Here is a 21,376-nt window from a genome sequence, read left to right as displayed (position 1 = left end):
GGGAACACTTTTAGTGATATGCATGTGCACTAGTTTTAAGCGCATACGCAAGTGCGGGTCTAACACGGTGAAGCATGTGCCGTGTTGAACAGGGAGAACCTTTTAGTAATATGCATAATGCCATGTCGAATGGGTACTAGTAAAGGCCTCTGTGTAGAGTTTTAAGTCAGCATGTGACTGAGTTCCAGGGGATTGCATAGTTCAGGCCATTAATATGTGAGGAAAAGCGGTAGATCCAGCGCTGCTCTTTGCTCATTAGTCTTCTCTCATTGTCTAATGCCTGCTCAGGGATTTGTTCGATGACTGTCCATGTGAAGTCATTGGGAGTATGGCCATGGGTGATGAAGTGGTTGGTTAATTTACTGATGTTTTTCTTGAACCTAATGGTGCTACTGTGCTCAGTGACCCTAGTACGAATTTTGCGGGTGGTCATCCGATATAGCGGAGACCACAGGAGCAGGTGAGGAGGTAGATTGCATTCCGTGAATTGCAGTTTATGTGGCTGCGATGTGTCCACACTTTGTTGGGTTCTAGGGTTAGAGTTTTGGTGTGGGTGGTCAAGTGACACACACTGCAATCGTTGCAAGGGTAGTGTCCAGTTACTTTTGGGAGGCCCCATGCGTTCAGAATGGTGTTCGGTTCTTGTGTGTTCTGCGTTTTGGAACCGGTGTTAACTAGTTGGTCCTTCAGGTTAATGCTTCTCTTGTAAGCAAAACGTGGTGTGTCCCACTGCCTCTGGCCACAATTCAAGATTTTCCAATTCTTCTTAATGAGTTTGGCTATCTCATTGGAGGCTGTGTTATACGTCGTAAGGCAGGTGATAAGTTGTTCCTGCTGTTCTTTAGGTATGGTTTCAAGGAGGGCCTCTCTATTCTGGTTCCTGGCCCTCTTCCTGGTTTTGGAGATGATGGCTGGTGGGTAGCCACGGGCCTCCAGTTCCTTTTCTTAGATAGTTCAGCGGACTGTTTTTTATAGTCTGCTATATCACTGCAATTCCTGCGTATACGTAAGAACTGCCCAAAGGGAAGGTTCTCCCTTAGTGGGCGTGGGTGGAAGCTGGTGAAGTGGAGTAAAGAGTTTCTGGCGGTGGGTTTATAGTAGGTTGTCGTGGTGAGTCTGCCATCTTTGACTGTTATATTTAGGTCCAGGAAAGCAAGTTGGTTTGCACTGATAGTGCTGGTGAACTTCAAGTATGGGTCCCTATCATTGAGCCAGATGAGGAATTGATCCAGGGGTGTTTGTGGACCCTCCTATATCACAAGGATGTTGTCAATATAACGGCGCCATGTGAGGATGTGGTTGGCATAGGGGGTTGTGGGCAGAGAAGCCATTGGATTTGTCAAATGTGGTTTTAAACCTTTTGCGCACAAGACTATCCACAAGAGCAGAACTGTGAGTATTCTGTACCGCACACATACGACAATTGGAGTTCAGGTGGCAGTAATCCAATACCAAACGGTACGTGCCATCAGGCTCAGTCACAGTAAAAAGAGGGTTATTCATCGGATATACACATGTTTTAATTACACCTTGATATTCCAATTTTTCAAGGATCTCAGCCACGAGAGCTTTCGCGTCACGCCGCATGGGGTATTTGGGTTGAGGCTGTGGCATAGACCTCAAGGGAATCTCATTTCTGGTGAAAAATTTGTCCCAATCACAGTGAGTATGGTACAAAACCGCCGCAAACGCCTTAGCCCAATCTTTAGAAAATGCATGGCTTGCTCCTTCGGCACTGTGTGCGTGAAACTAGGGAGGATTACCTCCTCCCCCTGAGGAGCTGCTAAAACAAAAGTTGGGGGCCAGTCGACCTCCGCCAACAAAATGTCATAGGTAGTAGTAAGATTTTCCCAAAATACCCCTTTTATGGTACGTTGTATGTCATCTTCAATTAAAAGGACAATTTCAAAAAGACTTTCAGGGGAGCCACTCTTGTGTCAGCCGTCTCTACTAGAAAAGCAATGTGTCAGTCGCTGTCAGCTTCAGTAGTGGACACAGTGCCTCTCGCACTATAGTAATCTCTGCCGCGCTGTCCAACACCGTCAGCGCCCATGCCAGATTCCAAAGCTGCGTTTTCACTATCTGTGGCATATCTCGCTGTTACAGCAGCATCTTTCTACTTCTGAAACTGGGGTCTCTGACGTGAAGAGTCGTCCTGCTTGCCTTTACCGTCAGTCTTGCGGGGTGGATCTTGCTTCGCAACCCTCCCCCGGCCGCCGTCTCCTCCACCGGTGGGTGAGACCGATGAATCCTGCACAGAGCGAGGAGAACGTTGATCAGGAACCTGAAAATGATCAGGTGAATTAATCGTAGCGCGGTCGCGCAATTCATACGTGCGCTCAGTAGACACAAGTATTGGTGAGGCAGGACGGGACCCCTGTTTCTGTTGCTTCTTCCCCTGTTTTTTATTTTTAGTCCAAGCCTGTTTCTGACCTGATGGGCGATCATCTTTGTCAGAGTTCGTCGCCTGTGTTTGCTTTTGCGCTGCCTTGGCAAAAGGCTTAATACCCAAACTATTACCGCCAACGGTCTAATAAGCCACTGTGATATTTCTCGGTAACTGATGGGGTTTCTCTGCATCGGAAGCTCATGGCATCTCCCTTAATGTTAGCAAGGACTGCTGCAAAAATCATACCCCATGTGGAACAGTCAGTTACATCAGGTTCTAAGGGGCATATTATCAAGGGGGTTTATCTCTGCTTTTTTGGCTTTAAAAGCCAACAAAGCGGAGATAAAATTATCTCCCTATTACCTAGCTGTCACTAACACCAGTTAGCGACAGCTAGTAGGAGATAGCGACCATCTTGGGCCCCACTTTGCATGTCAGTGATATTTATCACTAATGATATGCAAAGTGGGCGTGCCAAGATGTTAGCGACTGAAAACAGTTGCTAACATCGCTATCTCCTATTACCAACTTTTGGAGATATTCGCGCTAAGCGCGAATATCTCCAAAAGCTAACACCTGCCCTGAGCAGTTCTTAGCCATGTTATCCAATGGGAGGTGGATAACATGGCTAAGACCATTAGCTCGGTAATGCATGAATATCGCTGACTTTTCAGCGATATTCATGCATTGCGGCGATGTATTTGCGTTAAAAATCGCCGCAGCGCAGCGGTAAATTTTTGTCTCTAACCAAGCAATGGCGATAATTATCACTATTGCTTGGTAATATGCCCCTAAGTCTTTCTGCAAACTAATTGTAGGTATCCTGTGCTTCTCCACAGGAGTCGTGTTAGGAAATACTGCCTGCAGTTGGTCAAATTTCTCAGCAAGCCAAAAAGGCATTTCATCTTATCCTGGGGACGCTTGCCCATAACCGCATTAATCATAAGGGGACTAAGCTTCAACCCGTTCGGCCCAACTGGATGCGCCGCAACACCAGGACCCCCACCTGGCATGTTGCGGGAAATATAATGAAGAAAAGCCCTAATAACCGATACAGTGGAGGTATAAAGAGGCCTCAATTCAAGCACGGGACATTCCCCTGCACGAGGGTGCAGGGTAAATCCAGCCAAAACAGGCCAAGAAGCGCCTGGAATGGACAAAGGACCTAATCTATCTGCAGTTAGAGGGTGGGGATGGGTGCCATCAAACCAAACGCGGTGCTGCCAAGCAGGAATCGGAACCTCCTGTGTCCTATAAGGAGTATACTCCACAGGCATGGCAGTGGGAGTGTAAGTATAAAACATATTGGTATCTGCATTTATCGCAGGAAATGCAACCCATGAGTAGAAAAGCTCAAACGGGTAAGCTGTTTCAGCGCTCACAACAAAAATGACTGCCATGCCTTCCAAGGCGACGTTATAGTCCTGTAAATGATTACGGACCGCCATCCTACTATGCTGCGGGATGTCAACGGTCGCCATTATGACACAGGAAGAATAAAGGACAATGCAAAGAAAATAGCACAACTGGGTAGTAATCCAGAAGAAACCGTTTTTAAATTCTGAAGCATGAAAAGACCTATTTAACTATAGGTAGGTTTATCCATCACCACTGTAAACCGGAAACAATAGTGAGGGGGTCGTGGACTGATATAAGCACTACTCGAGAGTCTCACAATAAGACCACAACGTTAGTGTCACAGGGATTCAGCTCCTACACAGAAATGTGCACAGAGACCCAGGACCTCAGTGAATAGTGGTGTACCAAAAAACTCACCTTGGTGCCTAGAAACCCTAACCAGCTAGCATCAGTGTCACATTAGTTCTTCGCCCTATAGCAAAGGAACCAATGATTAGAAAACCCAGAACATGCGACTTAGGTTATACTCAGGAATGGTGGGAAGCAAGAACACTCTTTTGTTATACTCTCATACCTGTCCACAACAGGAGTAAAAAAGAGATACTGAAAGGTTAAAATATTTATTTTAACAACATGCTCTAAGATGCAGTATTTTTGCTAACATAAGCAGACATGATTAGAAATAATATGATCATCATTGTTACAATTCCATAAAACACAAAGGGAGAAATCATATTATAATAATGGTAAAAATAGGTCATATAGCGCCTAGTGTATCACCCTCCCTATCTAGGAACTATGTTTTATAAAATATAGAAGGTCTCTTAGGCTTGTTTGGGGGACCCCATACCTCCAAGATCAGCAGGTGTGAATCACACCAGGATCGGCAAAGCTCTGTCTCTCTGGAAAAACAGGCTTCTTCCAATTGTCTGAAAACAATGCTTACAGTGCATTATTAAAGGCACCAGAATCACGTTGGCTTGCAGCTGCATATATGTTACGGCTAGAACGTGAGCCCATCAGCCCATACAACAGCTACCTTGTTATGATAACCTTGGAGGCTTTAGCACTCAGTGTGCGGACTAGAGTCACAATGTAAGTCTAGGGATGTTGAAAACAAGCCTGTCTCATGTGAAGCATTTGACGCAGCCTAACTTCGAGGAGGATGAATTACGTTGGACCGTCTTGAAGGCATTAAAGCTTCCACATAGAGGAGGAAGCATGAGCCAGCTGCTTAATAAGGAGGAACTGAAATGTATTATACTCTTGGATACCATACAGAATGGTTTGAACCGCACTGAAGATTGGGCCGGACTTCTCTAAAGTATCAGAGGGCTGCTCAAAAGACTGTCTAAATACAGACCAAGACTTTTTTCACTTCTTTAAAGTAGCAGAGGGGTGCTCAAAAGACTGTTCAAACACAGACCAAGACCTTTTTCAAATTAATCTCCTTTTTCAAATTAATCTCCAATCATGACAACCGAGGACTGGTTTGAAGATGGCTCTGAATAATGTATATATGTTGGCCAAAAGATTGTTTCAAAGATGATTCCAAATAATGTACATAGGCTGGCCCAAAAGTGTTTTAAGTAAGTCCCAATTTAGCGCATTATTCATTGTATGTTTTAAAACAATTGTCAAATGTAGAAATTAAAGCGCTGATTCACTCGCTTTTAACTAATCAATCACAACAGAGACACCTCTCTAAGATGGCCGCCAACATGACACCTATCCTCACTCCCCTTCCCCTGCGCACTTATATGCACCACGACGGCTGGCAATCACTTCCGGACTCCCGCATAGTCGGCACGGGGCCATTGAGCACGCCGGTTGAATCCTGCTCCGATTTCGAGCAAGGCAGTAACGACTACTTTCCAAAGGTAAGGGATAAATAAGTGGCCCCCTCTGTCCCAGTCCACGGGCGGCCCATGCTGTAGTTTAATTAGGTTCTCGCTGTTTTGCAGACCGTGAGTTACTTCGAGCACCTATCCCTATGGTGCGGAAGTTAGTGCGTAATTTCCATTGATGACATTACCACGAGCGGTTGACAATTAAATTGACAGATACTATTCCCGAGGTAAAATTATAGTTTTTGCCACAAATTGCTTGCATTGCCTTCACCTGGCACAATTACAATTGCCCTTCTGCTTTATAGGCGCTTTGTCCGCCATCCACCGAACTTCACTTTCGGCCATCTCATTGGAGCATTTTGCTCTGAAAGGTTTGTCCGCTCATCATAGCACTGGTTAATTCATATGAGGCACGTATTTAGTCTTGCTACCCTCGGAGCAATTTGTTCATAAAAGGTTGCTCGCTGCTCACCACGGTACCGGTTAATTCACATGAATCATGAAGTCAGTCTTGCCACCACAAACCCCATGTTCTGCATGTACAATTAGCGCTCACACCAGCTCCCGAATAGACATCGACACCATAGCCACAGTCACGATAATGTCAACAGTCACCTAGGGTAATCGATCGATCGACTCGGTTCTCAAATCCTTGAGCACTTTTTTAGAAGGCATGGAGTGGAATAAAAACACCATATATGTAATGTTTATGAGAATGCCTGCACAATCTATCGTCAAACACCTGGCATGCAACGTTTGGTTGTAATGTGTATTCTTGTATATAATTACCTGACATAAGTGCTGTATCTAAACAAGAATTTTCTGTCTTTTTCCTCTCATTTTTTCCACTATGAACAGGCTTTGACAAAAGTATAAACAGGCAATTTATTGTAAAGTCCTGATGATGATCCCAGTTCACTAGGAGCCAGGGATCGAAACGTCGTCGACATTTTAACAGTTCTGTAATTTTTTTCGATTGTGTCAATGTTGTTACAGTAATTGTGTGTCCGAACTTGCTTTACAAATGTGTTAATGTTGCAAGGGACAGTTGGCTCCCACTTTCCTTTTGCCTGATATTCTTTAATTCTTCTTTCTCTCCTTCCTATGTTTTCTCACCTCTGAACCTAGTTCAAGTGTGCTCTGGATAGGTACAGGCTTGTACCCTATCAGCTTTTGAATTGGACCCCCCTTGGTGGTCTCTCTTATCTTGACTTATATATTTTGATTAAAAGAATTCAGGCCCGGCTGGGTACTGAAAAACTCTCTGATATAGTACTGATTCGAGTCTATATTTCATTATACTGTTTTGAATTTCTAACCCTAAGGACCTTTGTTCTCCTTAATAAAAAAAAGCAGCCTAACTTACAACAACAGTTATATGCCGTGTTGTGTGCAAAAGCAGCCGAAAGAAACAATGGCGTTTAAACTTCTAATAAGCCCATGCTAACATTACAGTGTGAATAACAATGCTCAGCCCTCACTACAAGATGTACTCCTAGGGTCACCTTGGCAGACTAAAAACTGAACAGACATGTGCATGGAGTACTAATGGCTACCACGTCCGCTGGTCAACTTGTTTCAACTATTGTTTCAGCCACTGGTGTAATCCAGCTTTCATCAGGACCATCAAGATACCTAATGATGATAAATATAAGCATGTTAAGTGTAGTTCTTACATGTGATGTACATGCATTCTATTCTCGCACACTCACACACACACACGCTCAGTTTGCTGCAGACACAAATTCCCACCATTTGTTACCCCTCACAGACTACCCAGACAAAAGTTCAAAGTTACTTGATTTACAAATATAGTAGGATACTTTTTTTACAACTCATATCATAAATGGGGCCACTTTATTTTGGTGTCTGGAACTACTTTCTATCTCAGTCGGACCATGAACATGTGAAAAACAGCTACACTGATCTAAGACCATGGACTCCCTCTTGGACATGGGGGACGACTTGCACCCACTTGAATCCTTTCTGCAGTGAACATGTCTTGTAGAAATCTGCCTGGGGCATCACACTGCACCGATCCGATAGCTCTGTATTCAGATCCTTCTACTGCATGAGCCATCATTCATCTAAACAGTTTTCTCTCACTCATAAATGCTTCACAAGTGTCACCCTATCAGATGATCCAAGATTTTGAGGCACCACTTCAGTTGCTGCTTGGTGACAGATACCACTTCAGTTAAATGAGAAATCTTCTAGGATTCAATGCTGTGCTAAAACCATCACGGATGATATTTATTAGTAATTGAAAAATATCACTCTCACTATAGATTAACCATGTTTTCATTCATATATCATGTATTGTTTATGCCTACAGCAAGCAGCACACCTTTACAACCTCCTGAATACAAGGTAGAAGGTTCACAAACAAGATTTACCAATATGAAACAATATTAATCTGAGAAATAATACCTGCTCCAAAGTTCATTAATGCTTCATTTTTCACAAACTTCCCTTCGGAGTCAAGAAAGTGCTGAGGGTTAAACTCTTCAGGCTTTGCAAACTGAGTCTTATCGTAGAGCACAGATTCAAGCAGTGGAATAATGTGAGTACCCTGGGAATTAAAAAAAGATTTAATGAAAAATATTTGGTCAAATCAATTCTGAGTTCCACAGTAAATGTTATGCCCAGATTTGCTTCTGCGCCTTGACGTCCGGTATTCCTAAAGATACTATGGTTGTGTGTATGGTTGTTGATTTATCAAAATGCTAGGGATAGTGGAAGTTACATTACAATGGCCATTAATCTATGGATGGCATCACAGCAAGTCACAGGATCTTTGACTTGATGACATTACAGAAGGTGAAATCCCATGACCTGTAACTTGCTGATAGTGTGTGGTGCAATTGTGTCCTTGACTAGTGCATTTAATGCAATTCTGGCTAGTTGTTAGAGGTGGTAAAATGTAATGACCTGCACATGACATACTTACGCTGAAGCTACCCTTATTTGATAGTATGGCCCTTAGTTTTCTGAAACTTTACCATAGATTGAACTCACAAAGTATGCATTTCTTGATGCGACTCTCATGCAATCATCACTCAGTCCAATTATTTTCAATAGTAAATTTGAATTTGACCAATAATTCAGTATCAAAGGAACTTTCTGTAGTCATTGAGAGCCACGCTTTGTGCAAAATATAGAAATGCATAATTCAGTACAATTTCTTGGCATTTGCTTAGATTTAAAAAAAAATGCAAAATGCAATACACTAAGCATGACATTAATTTAAATACAATATGTTTTATGCTTTACAAATATTATTGAGCAGTTATTTCAAACTGAGGAGCATGGATAGATTCACAATACTATACTGCTGCAGCGATTTTTCTATTTATGTGGCATGTATTTTGTCTATTTCACAAATGCATAATGCAACTCCGTAAGAATGACATGCTAGCCATCAAGTGATGTATTTTGTTATTGGGACCGTCCAAAAAGTATTGTTCCAATGCATTTCGTAAACAGTTATATAATAACCTAAGTATGAATAAGAACCAGTCCTTCTGAGGAGTTCGAGTATGAGTCCTGCCACTGAGTTCTGTATTACCTGGAATATCTTCAGGAGGAGTGCAGTGATGTAAGGCCTTTATTTGAATGCTAGGTATACTTTTTACTACTGCTAAAATTCATGTAGGAGATACTAAACACTCCAGCAGCTCAGCGAAGAAGTATACAAACAGATCTGTTGAACAAGGTATGATTCATACCAATATGAGATTGAACTGCATTCTTTAATACTTACTTGTATGGATATAAAAAAAGAAAACAGTGTCTATTTTCATGGCCTTACTAAATATATGAGTTTTTAAGTGCAGACATGGACAATTGTAATGAAATACTGTACCAAATGAAAAATTATGCTGTCATTTGTTACACTTCTAAAAGGTGAGACTAAAATATAGTAATTGCTTTTGATTACTACATCTGAAACTGAGTAACACTGAAATACACGTTTTTAAGTTAAATTCTTGATCTGAAGTGTATTTTCTAGCTATGTGTAAATAAACCCGTGGCTATAGAGTGAGGTTAGGAAATTTTGACATTGAGGAGCTGATTGGTATTTTCACCAACATGTGTTGGCCTGAGATGTCTTCATATGTAGATATTACATTGGAGTGCATGGAAAATTATAGATAAACAAGAATTAATCGGAAGTAATGTATTACCATTTGATTTCTTTCATGACCTGTCTTTAGAATTGATCAAAGCAGTCTTTGAACTTCTCAAAATATAAGACTTTAGTAACAAATGTAAATTGACTATGAGGAATGAAAATTAGAAGCATGTGGGTGATAGAGGCAGAACACCGAGGGCCTGAATCTGCACTTTTGAGTTTGTTTGCAATTTTGAGTGTTTACTACGTTTCAGTACTCACAACTGCACTTTTGCTGTAAATTATACATTTGTACTAAGTCCAGCACTACACATGGCCACCAACTGGTATAGCACCACCCTCCCATAGAAAAAAATAGAGGTAAGGGCTTTAAATATAACCAAAAAGAAATCATGTTTCATAAAATTAAATTATTTAAAATAGTTAAACATATAAATAAATATATATTATTGTTACAAAATATATAAAATAGCACATTCGTATATATTTATTTTATTTTTTTAATTCAAAATAGATTATTAAATATTTTAAAATTAGAACTGCATCGATGTATGGGGCCATTGCAATTCCTCTCTGAATAGTGCGGGAGAAAAACACTTTATAATGGGTATTGCTAGTTTGGGATGTGGAACTCCTCTCCTGCTGCTGAGACTGGACCTAGCTCTCAAGCGTATCATAGAAGTGACAAGATTGCAACCCGTAATGTATTGGTCTCTAGTTTGGTTCACTGAGGTTCGAAGACCTTATAGAGAAGCCTCAATGTACCTCCTATCCTCACAAAATTCACATGAAATTCCTTGGCTAGTGCATGTCAAACAGTCCCTAAGTATTTTGGGGATGGAAAGCTTTTGGAACACCCCTTCAGTTAATAATAGTACTGCTAAAGGCACCATCAAACTAGGCAATTTTCATTATACAAAGCAGGACTTATGACTCCACAGGTAGCCGGACCAAGGTTTATCTCATTTACAAAAACATATTTAAATTAGAGGACGTCATGGATTACATTCAACCGACTCTGGCCTTCTATTTTCCCGCAGATTCATTATGGTGTTCTCCTTTGGCAACCTACATGTCATCATGGCACATGTCAATCAACAAGTTGAAGCTGTTCCCGGTGAATGAATGAATGAATGAATGAATGAATGAATGAATGAATGAATGAATGAATGAATGAATGAATGAATGAGGGATTTGTGTTGCGCGACTTAGCCCGGAGACATCAAAACGCAAAAGATGGAAACCAGCTGAGTGAGAAGTGAACACAGATGAGGGGTTACAGGTAGGCTTCTGCAAAGAGCCAGGTTTTTAGGCCTTTACGGAACAAGTCTAGGGATGCCAGGCCTTTGAGTTTTGCGGGAAGCAAGTTCCAGAGTTTCGGGGCCAGGGAAGAAAAAGGATTCCCTCCCCATCTGGCCCTGGCAGATCGAGGGACAGACAGAATGTTTTTATTTGCGGAACGCAGGGCATTGCCCGGGGTGTAGAAGGACACGAGAGACCTAATGTCTTCTGCCCCAGATCCGTGAAGAGCACGGAAGTTAAGAACTAGAACCTTGAAGTTTATCCTGGCCTGCACAGGAAGCCAATGAAGGTTCTTTCGAATCAAGGATCCTGAGGACCGCCTGGGAGCAACAACAACAAACCTGCTGCATTCTGGACAACTTGTAAGTGATGGACAAGTCTTTTGCTAATGCCCAAATATAGAGCGTTACAATAGTCCAGACGAGGGGAGATGAGAGCCACCGATACTTGTTTACGAGCTACCGGGGAGAGATAGTGTGTAAGCTTTCTCAAAATCCTTAGGACACCACAGCAAGTAGAAACAGTCTTGTTAACTTGCTTATCAAAAGAGAGTGTGGTGTCGAGGATAACACCCAGATTGCGAGCAACAGGGTAGGGCTTGGGGCATGTTCCAAGGGCAGTGGGCCACCAGTCAGCCGACCAAACATCTTGTTTACCTCCAAAGATGAGGACCTCGGTCTTTTCCCCATTTAATTTGAGGAAATTGGAGGTCATCCACCCTGCCTCTGCTTTCATACAGTTCCTAAAGTTCGCGGCCGTATTCTCCACAGATTGCGAGAGGGAGACCATAATCAGGGTGTCGTCGGCGTCTGACAGAACTTCCAATCCAAAAGATCTTACAAGCCTAGCAAGTGGGGCCACACATATGTTAAAAAGGGTAGGGCTCAAAGATGAGCCCCGAGGGACCCCACATTGCAAAGGCTTGGCAGAGGAGAGGAAGTCGCCCAGTTTAACCCTTTGTTCCCGCTGACTAGGAAAGGAAGTTAGAAGGCTCAGAGCGGGTCCAAACACTCCCATCTCACTAAGACGGGTGGCCAGAATGGTGGGAGACAGGGTGTCAAAGGCAGCTGTAAGGTCGAGCAGGACCGCTGTCTTACCGATGAATTGGAGGAACATTTTTTATTCTTCTGTACAGCATATTCCATTCTGTAATACAAGTGGGCTTTGGGCCTGCAAATCGTATTAATTCAAAGAGAATATTTAAAAGCAACACAGGGGTTATTGTAGTGTTTGCAGTGGTTACATTTATCCTGTTATTGCTTCTGCACAGACCTTTAGTGCAGGACTGAAACAAAGGTAGCTTTAATTTATTTATTATTGCCTGTTGATCGATTGTATTTTTGGTTGCTGCCTAGAAGGCCACTTAAGACATGTTTTATCTCATATTGTATTTAATGTGACACTTAAATGTTGATGAACGTTATTGTCTGTAGATTCTTTTTAAATTTGAACATGCATGTTATGTAATATGAATTGCTAAATTCAAACAAAAAATAAACATTTAATGATAATGAATATGTACCATTTTTAGACATTTTTTATATTCTTTTATATTTATTTATTTATGTTTAGGGCCCTTATCTGTGGCCTGAGGATATTGGTACTGTTCCCACTCCAGTACCCATGGAAAAGAATCAAGGGATTTGGCTTGATTATAGGCTGTCTATGAATCATCAAATCCCCAGGGTGGTTACCACCTGATGGCTCAGGAAAATTCTGGGGTTTCTTACTGTCTCTACCCAAAGAACCATTACCCAGGCCTTCATTATTTAATGGCTGGATTACGGAAGCTTTTTTTATGGAAGTGTTGCAAAGGGTCTGCTAATGCAACTCGGATATTGCAAAATGCTGCTGATAGACTCCTACTCACTCCCCCCTCCCCACCCCCCACAAGGCTTTCCTCCAATGCAACTTTGCTCCATTACCTTCACTGGCTTGCTGCCATTGGGAGCAATGCCCTGGAAATTGAGCCGCTACACAACTAGGCAGAGATTTTTATCGGTTGGTGGGAACATCCATACATCTTGTGACGATGTCTCAAGGCAACTTCGTGCCAGTAAAGTCAGTATATACATGTCGAAAATCTGGGCAGACCACAATACTGAACTATTGAGTAGGTGGGCTTAATCATCGGATATTAGGGGGGGAAAAAAAAAAATCCCAAAAGAACATCACTTCCACTCTGTCAAAAGTTTCCAAAATGTGAGGTTTTGGACTCTACATGATCTTTTCAAGTCTACCTTTGAGGTTTCGTATAATGAGGTTAGCCATGCTGAGTGAGTGGGAGGGGTGGTATCCACCCAATGCATGCATATCTGCCGTCTTGCCAACAGGATGGCATAAAACAAAAAGGACCGTGCTGCCCCAGTGATGTTCTGGTCGAAACCAAGAATGACAACTGGTAAGGATAAGGAAATGTTAGTTTTGATAATTGAATCCAAAGTTACTTTGATCTCCATCCAATAGGTAGCTATATGGGGGCAGTCCCAGAACATGTGTATGTCAGAAGCTGCTAGCAGTTGGCATTTATTACAGCATTTCCCCTCTTGATATTTGGATAGACGCAAGGGGGTGAGATATGCCCGGTGTAAAGTAAACAGGTGGTTTCGTCTAAGCCAAGCAGGTTTTACCAATTTATACAGAAGGGTAATGGATTCTATCCAACTGTCCTCGTCCAATGCCGCAATTTCTCTGCCCCATAGCTCCATTGGGAGATGAAGGTCCCCATCTATCTCTTCCAGTATGGACCAATACCAAAGAGCCACCTCCTTACCTCCTATCTGTTTTTCGACTAGCTGTTGTTCCAGAGGACTAATTTTCCCGGTATTAGGGTCTTTCCTGATTAATTCTCTGGCCCAGCTGCTAATTTGTGTGTATTTAAATCTTGACAGTGTCGGCCCTACTTTCTCCCTAAGAACTTCCCACGGTATCAAGATGCCTCCACATAGCAATTCACCCCATCTAGAAAGCCCAGCTGTAATTAGGGGGTAGCCAGAGAATCCTGTAGGCACAGTGGAAGCCCAGGAGAGTCCCAAATTTGAGCATGATTAGAGTAGTACGCCAACCCCACTCTGCGTTTAATTTGTACCCATGACTTCAGTTGTGTTAGTAGAGTCTTCAGCTTCACTTTCTTGAAAAACTTTCGATCTCCAAACTTGAATAAAAATCCATCTAATGGGAGGTTTGCCCCTACCAGCATAGTTTTAAATAGCTTCCCGTTTGAAGTAAGATCTGGTGACTTCAAAAGCATTCTTGAATGGGAAAGCTGAAACGCCCAGGAATAGTACTGCAAATCTGGGAGGGCCAATCCACCTTTTTCCCTCCTCCTCCTCAGTTTTTTCCAAGCCAACCTCGTGGCTTTGTAGCCCCAGATGAAAGAATGTATTTCTTGTTGGCACTTAAGAAGTTGCTTAGAGTCAAATGCAATGGGAATTGTGTTAAAAATAAAAGTCAGTTTCGGAAGGATAGACATCTTTACGATGTTAACCTTCCCAAAAATTGATAGTCTAAGACCTACCCAGGATCTCAAAAGGGCCCTACACTCTTTGGCGACCAGGTCTAGGTTTGCTTTTGCTAAGGCTTCAATGTCTTGTGTTATTTTAACTCCGAGGTAACGTATTGAGCGAGTTGAGGGCGTCACCCCAACGCCCGGATTGGCAATATTCCATGTCATTAACTCAGTCTTATCGGCATTAATGTCGTAGCCTGATATACTTCCGAATTCCTTAGCTTTTTCGACCACTATGGGAAAAGCATTTGCTGGATCACTAGTATAGATTACAATGTCATCAGCGTATAGCCCTACTTTCCTTTCCCAACCGCCAAATTTAAATGAAGAAATTCTTGAATCGTCCCTAAAAGATTGTGCAAGTGGCTCAATGTATATGTTGAAAAGTAAAGGGGACAAGGGACACCCCTGTCTTGTCCCCCTAGTGATCAGAAAGGGCTGACACCATTAACCATAATACTTGCACTAGGATTTGCATATAAGAGTCCAATTGATCTCCGAAAATTTGGACCAAATGCGAATTTCTTCATGGTTTCAGCTAAGTATGCCCAGTTTACCCGGTCGAACGCTTTGGTAGCGTCGAGGGTCATAATAGCCAAAGGAAGAGAGAACGTAGAGGCTATATCCACTGCCCCAATTAAGTCGTAGGTAAGGTCCGAGAGTTGTCTACCCTTTATGAAGCTCTTTTGGTCAATGTGGATTATTGAGCCAACCTCACTTCCCAGCCGGTTTGCCAACACGGCTGCAAAGATCTTATAATCACTGTTTAGAAGCGAGATTGGCCTATATGAGCCACACTTAGCTGGGTCTTTCCCGGGTTTCGGAATCAGAACAATAGTCGCCTCGCCCCATGATTTAGGAGGAGTCACACCGTTTATTAAGATATCATTAAAAAGTCTTGTCAGCACCGAAACTATTTCGGGTGCTACGACCCGTTATAGTTCGCCAGGTAGACCATCCGGGCCAGTTGCCTTACCCCTCTTCACCTTTTTGATGCTTTCCCTCACTTCTTCCTCTGAAATAGGCCTGTCAAGAGGATCTCTTTGCTCAGAGCTAAGAGTGGGAAGAGTAATCTTCTCCAACCATCTGAATTTTGAGATGGGGTCCTCCAAGGTTTCTTCCTTATATATTTGCTGGAAAAACTCCAAAAAAGCTTCTCCAATATCTTTGACAGACGATCTTTCAAGTGTCTCGCCCTCTACAATAATATGTTTTATATGTTTTTTTGCCTGCTCCGATTTAATTTTCCAGGCGAGGACCTTACTTGCAGACTCACCATATTCAAAGTTGGAGAGCTTACTTACTTCCCATCTCAGTGCAACCCTTTCCTGAAGAATATTTTCTAGCTTCTCTTTTAAATCTTTACGCTGTTCTTGTTCCATGTTAGTCCCATTTCCGGAGCCAATACGTTGGTCCAATAATGCAATATCGCTTTCGATATTGGCGATCTTTGCTCTATAAATTTTCTCTCGGTACGAGGCCCTGTTAGTTATATAACCTCTCAAATACGCTTTATAGGCCTCCCATACTGTATTTAGCTGAGTAGAATTTATGTTAGTATCCATGAAAAATGTTGTTTCTTGGATGAGGAGGTCTGTTTCTTCTTCCTCTAAGAGAATCGTGCGGTCAAATGACCATAAAGTCTGAGAGGATTGCAGAGCCGATTGTAAAGAGAAAAATATAGCGGAGTGATCCGATAAATGTGAGGGCAAATATGTTAAGTCCTTCAGGGGGTCTCTTAATGCGTAACTGAAAAGAGCGTAGTCAATTCTCGACTTATGGTTGTATTTATAATTATGATATGATACGCCGAGTGCCTCGCCAGCTCTCTCCCTCCATGGATCTGCCAATCCGAGTGCCGACATAACATCCCCCAATACCTGCCTGGATTTCTTAAAGGTTAGTGCCCTTGAATTGGGGGATTTATCCAATTTTGGGTCAAGTACCAAATTAAAGTCTCCCATCCAAATTATTGGACCTTGAGTTGTTAGTAGCTGACTCTGAATTTTATTCAAATATGTGGGGTCATCCTGATTGGGACCGTAGTAACCAACCAAATTATATATACTATTGTCTAGACTAACTTTAGCGTATAACCATCTCCCACTGAAGTCCTCCTCATATGCAATAATCTGAGCTTTTATTTGCTTTTTAAAAATAATTAATATATCACGAATATTCGCATTGTGGTTAGTGCAAATAAAACAATCTACCCATCTGATTTTACTCAACATTTCCTTCATTTCGTGTTGAAGAAGGTGTGTTTCCTGGATGACAATGACCTGCGCTGGAGAGTCCCTCAGATATTGCAATATTCTATACCTCCTACTCTTAACACGCAGGCCATTGACATTCCAGGACAAAAATGTTATTCCCATCAGCTAATTTCCAAACCCCTACTCCAACTCAATAAAGAATTGCATCTCCCAATGCGAATTGAACCGAATAAAAATATATTTGATGGGAATTGTGAGTTTGGAACGGTGACTGAACAGTGAGGATATTTTATAGTTTTACCCCTTCCCTCCCCCCACCCCTCCCTGGAAAACCCCCCCTTAGTTAATCTGGCCGTTGGTGCCAGATTTGTCTCTCTATGGAGTTCCCTTTGCCCAGGTCTGTTACATAGTTGAAATATTGCCGACATACCTAGATAAGATCTTTTTTAGGGGAAACCGTCATAATTATAGAGAGTAGTAATACTAAAGTTGGGTATTTGTCACATAGCTATCCACATATCTTTCCGATCGTAGTTAGTGTTCTATTAATTTTTCCTTTTTATTTGTTATATATATATATATATATATATTTGTTATACATATGTTTTGTATATTTTAAGTAAATATATATATATGGTTTTTTTTGTTGTTTTTTTTTCTTTTCCGTCTCCTTTCTCCATTTTTTCTTTTTTTATCCCTTTTTTTCCCTTTCTCCCATATTTAAACACCCTCTGTGAAGAATCCCTCTTCCCCACTCTCCCTTTTTTTTTTTCCTTTATATATTTTCTTTCATATATTTACTGTTTTGACCACTAGATGTTACCCTGTTGATGGTCATTAATAGATGTCAGAAGTTCATCTGCCTCCAATGGAGAGTGAATATTATGCATTTTATTATTATACATAACCCTCAGGAAAGCAGGAAACCCCATCTGGACAGTGGCTCCCAGAGCCCTAAACTTCTCCATTTTCTGGCCTAACTCCCATTGTCTATCAAGAGTAGATTTAGATAGGTCAGATCTTACAACATAAGAGAAGCCTGGAGCTTTTAAAGCAGTGGATTTTAGAGCTAAATTCAATATCTTCTCTTTGACAGAATAGGTTAAGAAGTTGACTAGAATCTTCTTTGGCTTAGACCTCCCCTGTTTTAAGCGGAAAGGATCTCTGTGAGCTCGTTGAATATCTTTTTCCAGCTCTTCCACGGATTCCTCCAGATTCAAGGACTCTTTAAGCAGAGAAGCAACACATTTTTTCATTTCACTCCCCTCTTTTCCTTCTGGAACTTTCAGAATTCTGATGTTGTTCCTCCGTGAGTACTTCTCCAAAGATTCCACTCTCTCTTTTGTTGCATTTCCATCGCGCTTTAAGTAGTAAATCTTCTCATTAGCGGAGTCCAATTTGGCTTTTAATTCACTTACTGTACTTTCAAGAGTATCTGTCCTCTCAGAGAGAAGATCAACTCTTTTATCCAGGGCATCGAACGCCGCTTTTATCTCCTGCTGGTTGCGCTTGGATTCAGCGAACCCACTTTTGATTTCGTGTAGTAGGTCTTCCAATTTAATCTTCTCCTGCAACTCTGGGGTCTCACCCACCTTGTCCTGGAGGGCTGAAAGCCCAACTTCCTCCGAGGTATTTTGGACAGGAACCCCTGAATCTACTTCCACTTCCACTTCCACCACCTCCACCGGGGCAGATCCTTGGGTATCATCTATATCGCCCATTTTTTTGATCCCCTCTTGAGGTCTGCTGGGGATTTCTAGGACCTGAGGCAACACCTTAAAGTATGATCTAATTGAGGGGGTGAGCCTCACTGCACTATTTGTAGTGTGTTTGGCTTTTGGTTTAGTGCCAAGTTTTAAGTCTTTTAACCCTTTTAGAACAGACAGCCGAGGAGTTATAGCTGCAGTGGCTGTAGTGGCAGAATTAGCGGTGTGAACCCCGGAAAAAACAAAAATAGAAGGGCCCTGGATAATCTCACTAGAACCGCACTCTAAATCTTTAGCTCCCTCCTTTGCGTTGCCAGGGTTAGGACCCACTTTAGTAAAAATATCAGTGAGGGTGTCTAAAGTCTGTATCTCGTCACCACCCTTGCCACCCTTAGCACCCTCACACCCCTGCCCGAACACCTTACTTGGGGGTGGTGCTTGGACGAGTGATTTTCCTGCTTCTTCCTCCTCTGGTGCTGCCCTAGTCCTGGTTTTGGATGTAAGGCGACGGATCCTCTGGGTTTTGTCCACGTTAGGAGCACCACCTGATTGAGCTCCTTTAGTTGTATTAGGGCACTTTAATGAGGAATGAAGGCTGCTGAGATCACCGCGAGCAGCCACTCTGCGGCTCCTTCGCAGTAAGCATGGGCGAATTTTGCGAATCTCGCGTTCGCGAATTTTGCGGATTTGCGAACTCGCAATCCGCAAAATCCGCGAATTCCCGCGAATTTGCGGATTTTTTTTTTTGTTCGCGCGTGTTTCTGCCAGTTCGCGAGGGTTTTTACAATTTCGCAATTTGCGAACTTACCTGTCGGGTCGCAAGTTTTGCGAACTTGTTGTTTCTACGTGTCCAGCCTGTTTGGGACACTCTTCTTCATCACTGCCACTCTCTGTCACCACTGCCACTCTCTGACTACTCATGCCACCCTCTGGCCCACCCATGCCACCCTCTGTTTCATCACCACACCCTCTGGTTGTCCAGTGTGCATTATTTTCGGCAAAGCAAAGCACACCTTCCCTGCCTCAAGTGATCTGAATTAATTTGGGGCTGATTAATGTGTCACAGAATATTTTTTTAGCTGGCACCTGCTTCCTTAGTGCTTCCTGATTAGTGATCTTTTGCACTTGCTAAGTGCTTTCATTGTTGCAAAATTAGTTACAACACCTGCCCTGCCCCAACTGACAATAATGAATTAGGGGCTGATTAATGGATTTTAACTTCCAGCCTGGCTCCTGCTTGTCTCCCTTAGCTGTAATTCAGGACCTTTGTGGCATATGTGTAACTATTCTGAGGTTCAGAGCAGGGTCACATAATAGTTGCAACTGGCAACTGAACTCTGGAGGGGCCCCTCAGGAAGCACTACAGGAAATGGCTACTAATGATGAGCCTGAACTTTTGAACCTGGTAAGTAGTTTCAGTTTTGCTAAGATCGTATTTCTGCAATTTAGCACTTACTCGCGGGGTGCGAAGTTGTACTGGCAAGCCGCGAACTCACGCGAACAGTGCGAGCAAACCATAAAATCCGCTGCTCGCGGATTTGCGGATTTTGCGGGAGATTCGCGGATCTCGCGGATTGCGAATTTACCGAAAATCCGCAAAATCCGCGAGCGAAACGGATTTTCCGCCCATGCTTACTTCGCAGCTCCACGGCTGCCTCTGCCCACTGGGAGAGTGAGGCGGAAGGCGGGATCTTGAAACCGCACATCCATACACCCACACCCCTGCCAGATAGGCGTTTTCAGTTGTAACTGGGCTGGAGCCGCTTTCCGCCGCTTTCCGATCTATCCCCTTCGTAGGAAACCAAGAAGCCTGTGTCAGAGTCTGCGCGATTTATCCTGATCCTGACTGCCACGGCAATCCTGTGGCCCCCCGAAGACAGCTGACAGCTGACAAGCCGACAAGCCGACAAAGCAGCTCAGCGGCGAGGCAGACTTGAGCGGGTGGAGCCAGGAACCGCCTATGCCTCTCACGAAGCTCCGCTCGCTCAGCGGCTACTACCACTGGAGGGGCACCGGACGGCGAGCGCCGGGAAGCAGAGTAAGTAAACGCCGATGTAAGCGCCGAATAGACGCCGAGTAAGTTCGGTGAAGTGAGGTCAGATCCTTAGGACATATTTTTCTTCAGGGAAAGCCGCCGATCATGCCGGTTTAGCTATGGTTCACTGGGCTTACAGGAGCTCCTTAGGAGAGACGCAACCTGCCCTAGCCGGCGGCCGCCATGTTTTCCTCCGTCAATTCTATATCATTGTCCAATAGATGCACATTATATGCATCTATTGGACAATATCATTGTCCAATAGATGCATATAACGTGCATTATTTAACACATTGAGCAACAGTCTGATATAGCAAGGCCTCAAACAATTTTCTATGAACAGATTATATGTGACAAGTACTCAGCCGCTACAGCAGTTTCAAGTCCAAACATTTTGACATTTTCAAACGGCTTGAGTTTCTGCTAATGGTAAAAGCAGAACTATAATTTTGTCAATTTGTGTTGAATTTTTGCTTTAAGATGGATTTTTCAGATAATTCTGGGTTGCAGGAAAGGCGAATGATTATAACTAAGGGGGGTGGTAAAACTTGTAGAGTTTTGCTCCACTAAATTCCGCAGAGATACAGAAAAACTCAACATTCAGCAGAATTCTGCCAAAGGGCAGAACATATGCAGCTTGTGCTGTAATGTAGCGCTGTTAGTGCAAGCAGTGCTGAAAATCAGATGAATGACTCCATGCATTGCGTAAGAGCTTTTGGAATTCAAGTTGATTTTGCTGACACCTGAGTTCAAAATCTACCGGAGTAACAGCAAATTTACTCGAATAGCAGCCCTCTGACTTCAACCGCTCGTGAACACCAGCAATTGCCCGCATTAGAAGATCTCACTAGGGGACGCCAAATCTTGCACTCGCCA

General features: G+C 42.8%; 1 protein-coding gene across 1 annotated transcript in view; it reads right to left on the bottom strand.

The window, feature by feature from the left end:
• Window positions 1–21,376, bottom strand: part of LOC147706979 (cytochrome P450 2K6-like) — a 409,834-nt gene that overhangs the window by 66,654 nt on the left and 321,804 nt on the right. The window contains exon 8 of the mRNA XM_086926208.1: window positions 8,029–8,170. Coding sequence (XP_086782334.1) covers window positions 8,029–8,170 — 142 coding nt within the window. The remainder of the gene's footprint in view (window positions 1–8,028; window positions 8,171–21,376) is intronic.

This window comes from Lissotriton vulgaris, chromosome 6 (genome assembly GCF_964263255.1).
Source record: "Lissotriton vulgaris chromosome 6, aLisVul1.2, whole genome shotgun sequence".
NCBI lineage: Eukaryota > Metazoa > Chordata > Amphibia > Caudata > Salamandridae > Lissotriton > Lissotriton vulgaris.
Note: the sequence above shows the minus strand (reverse complement) of the source record. Positions and strands in the feature narration are given on the sequence as shown.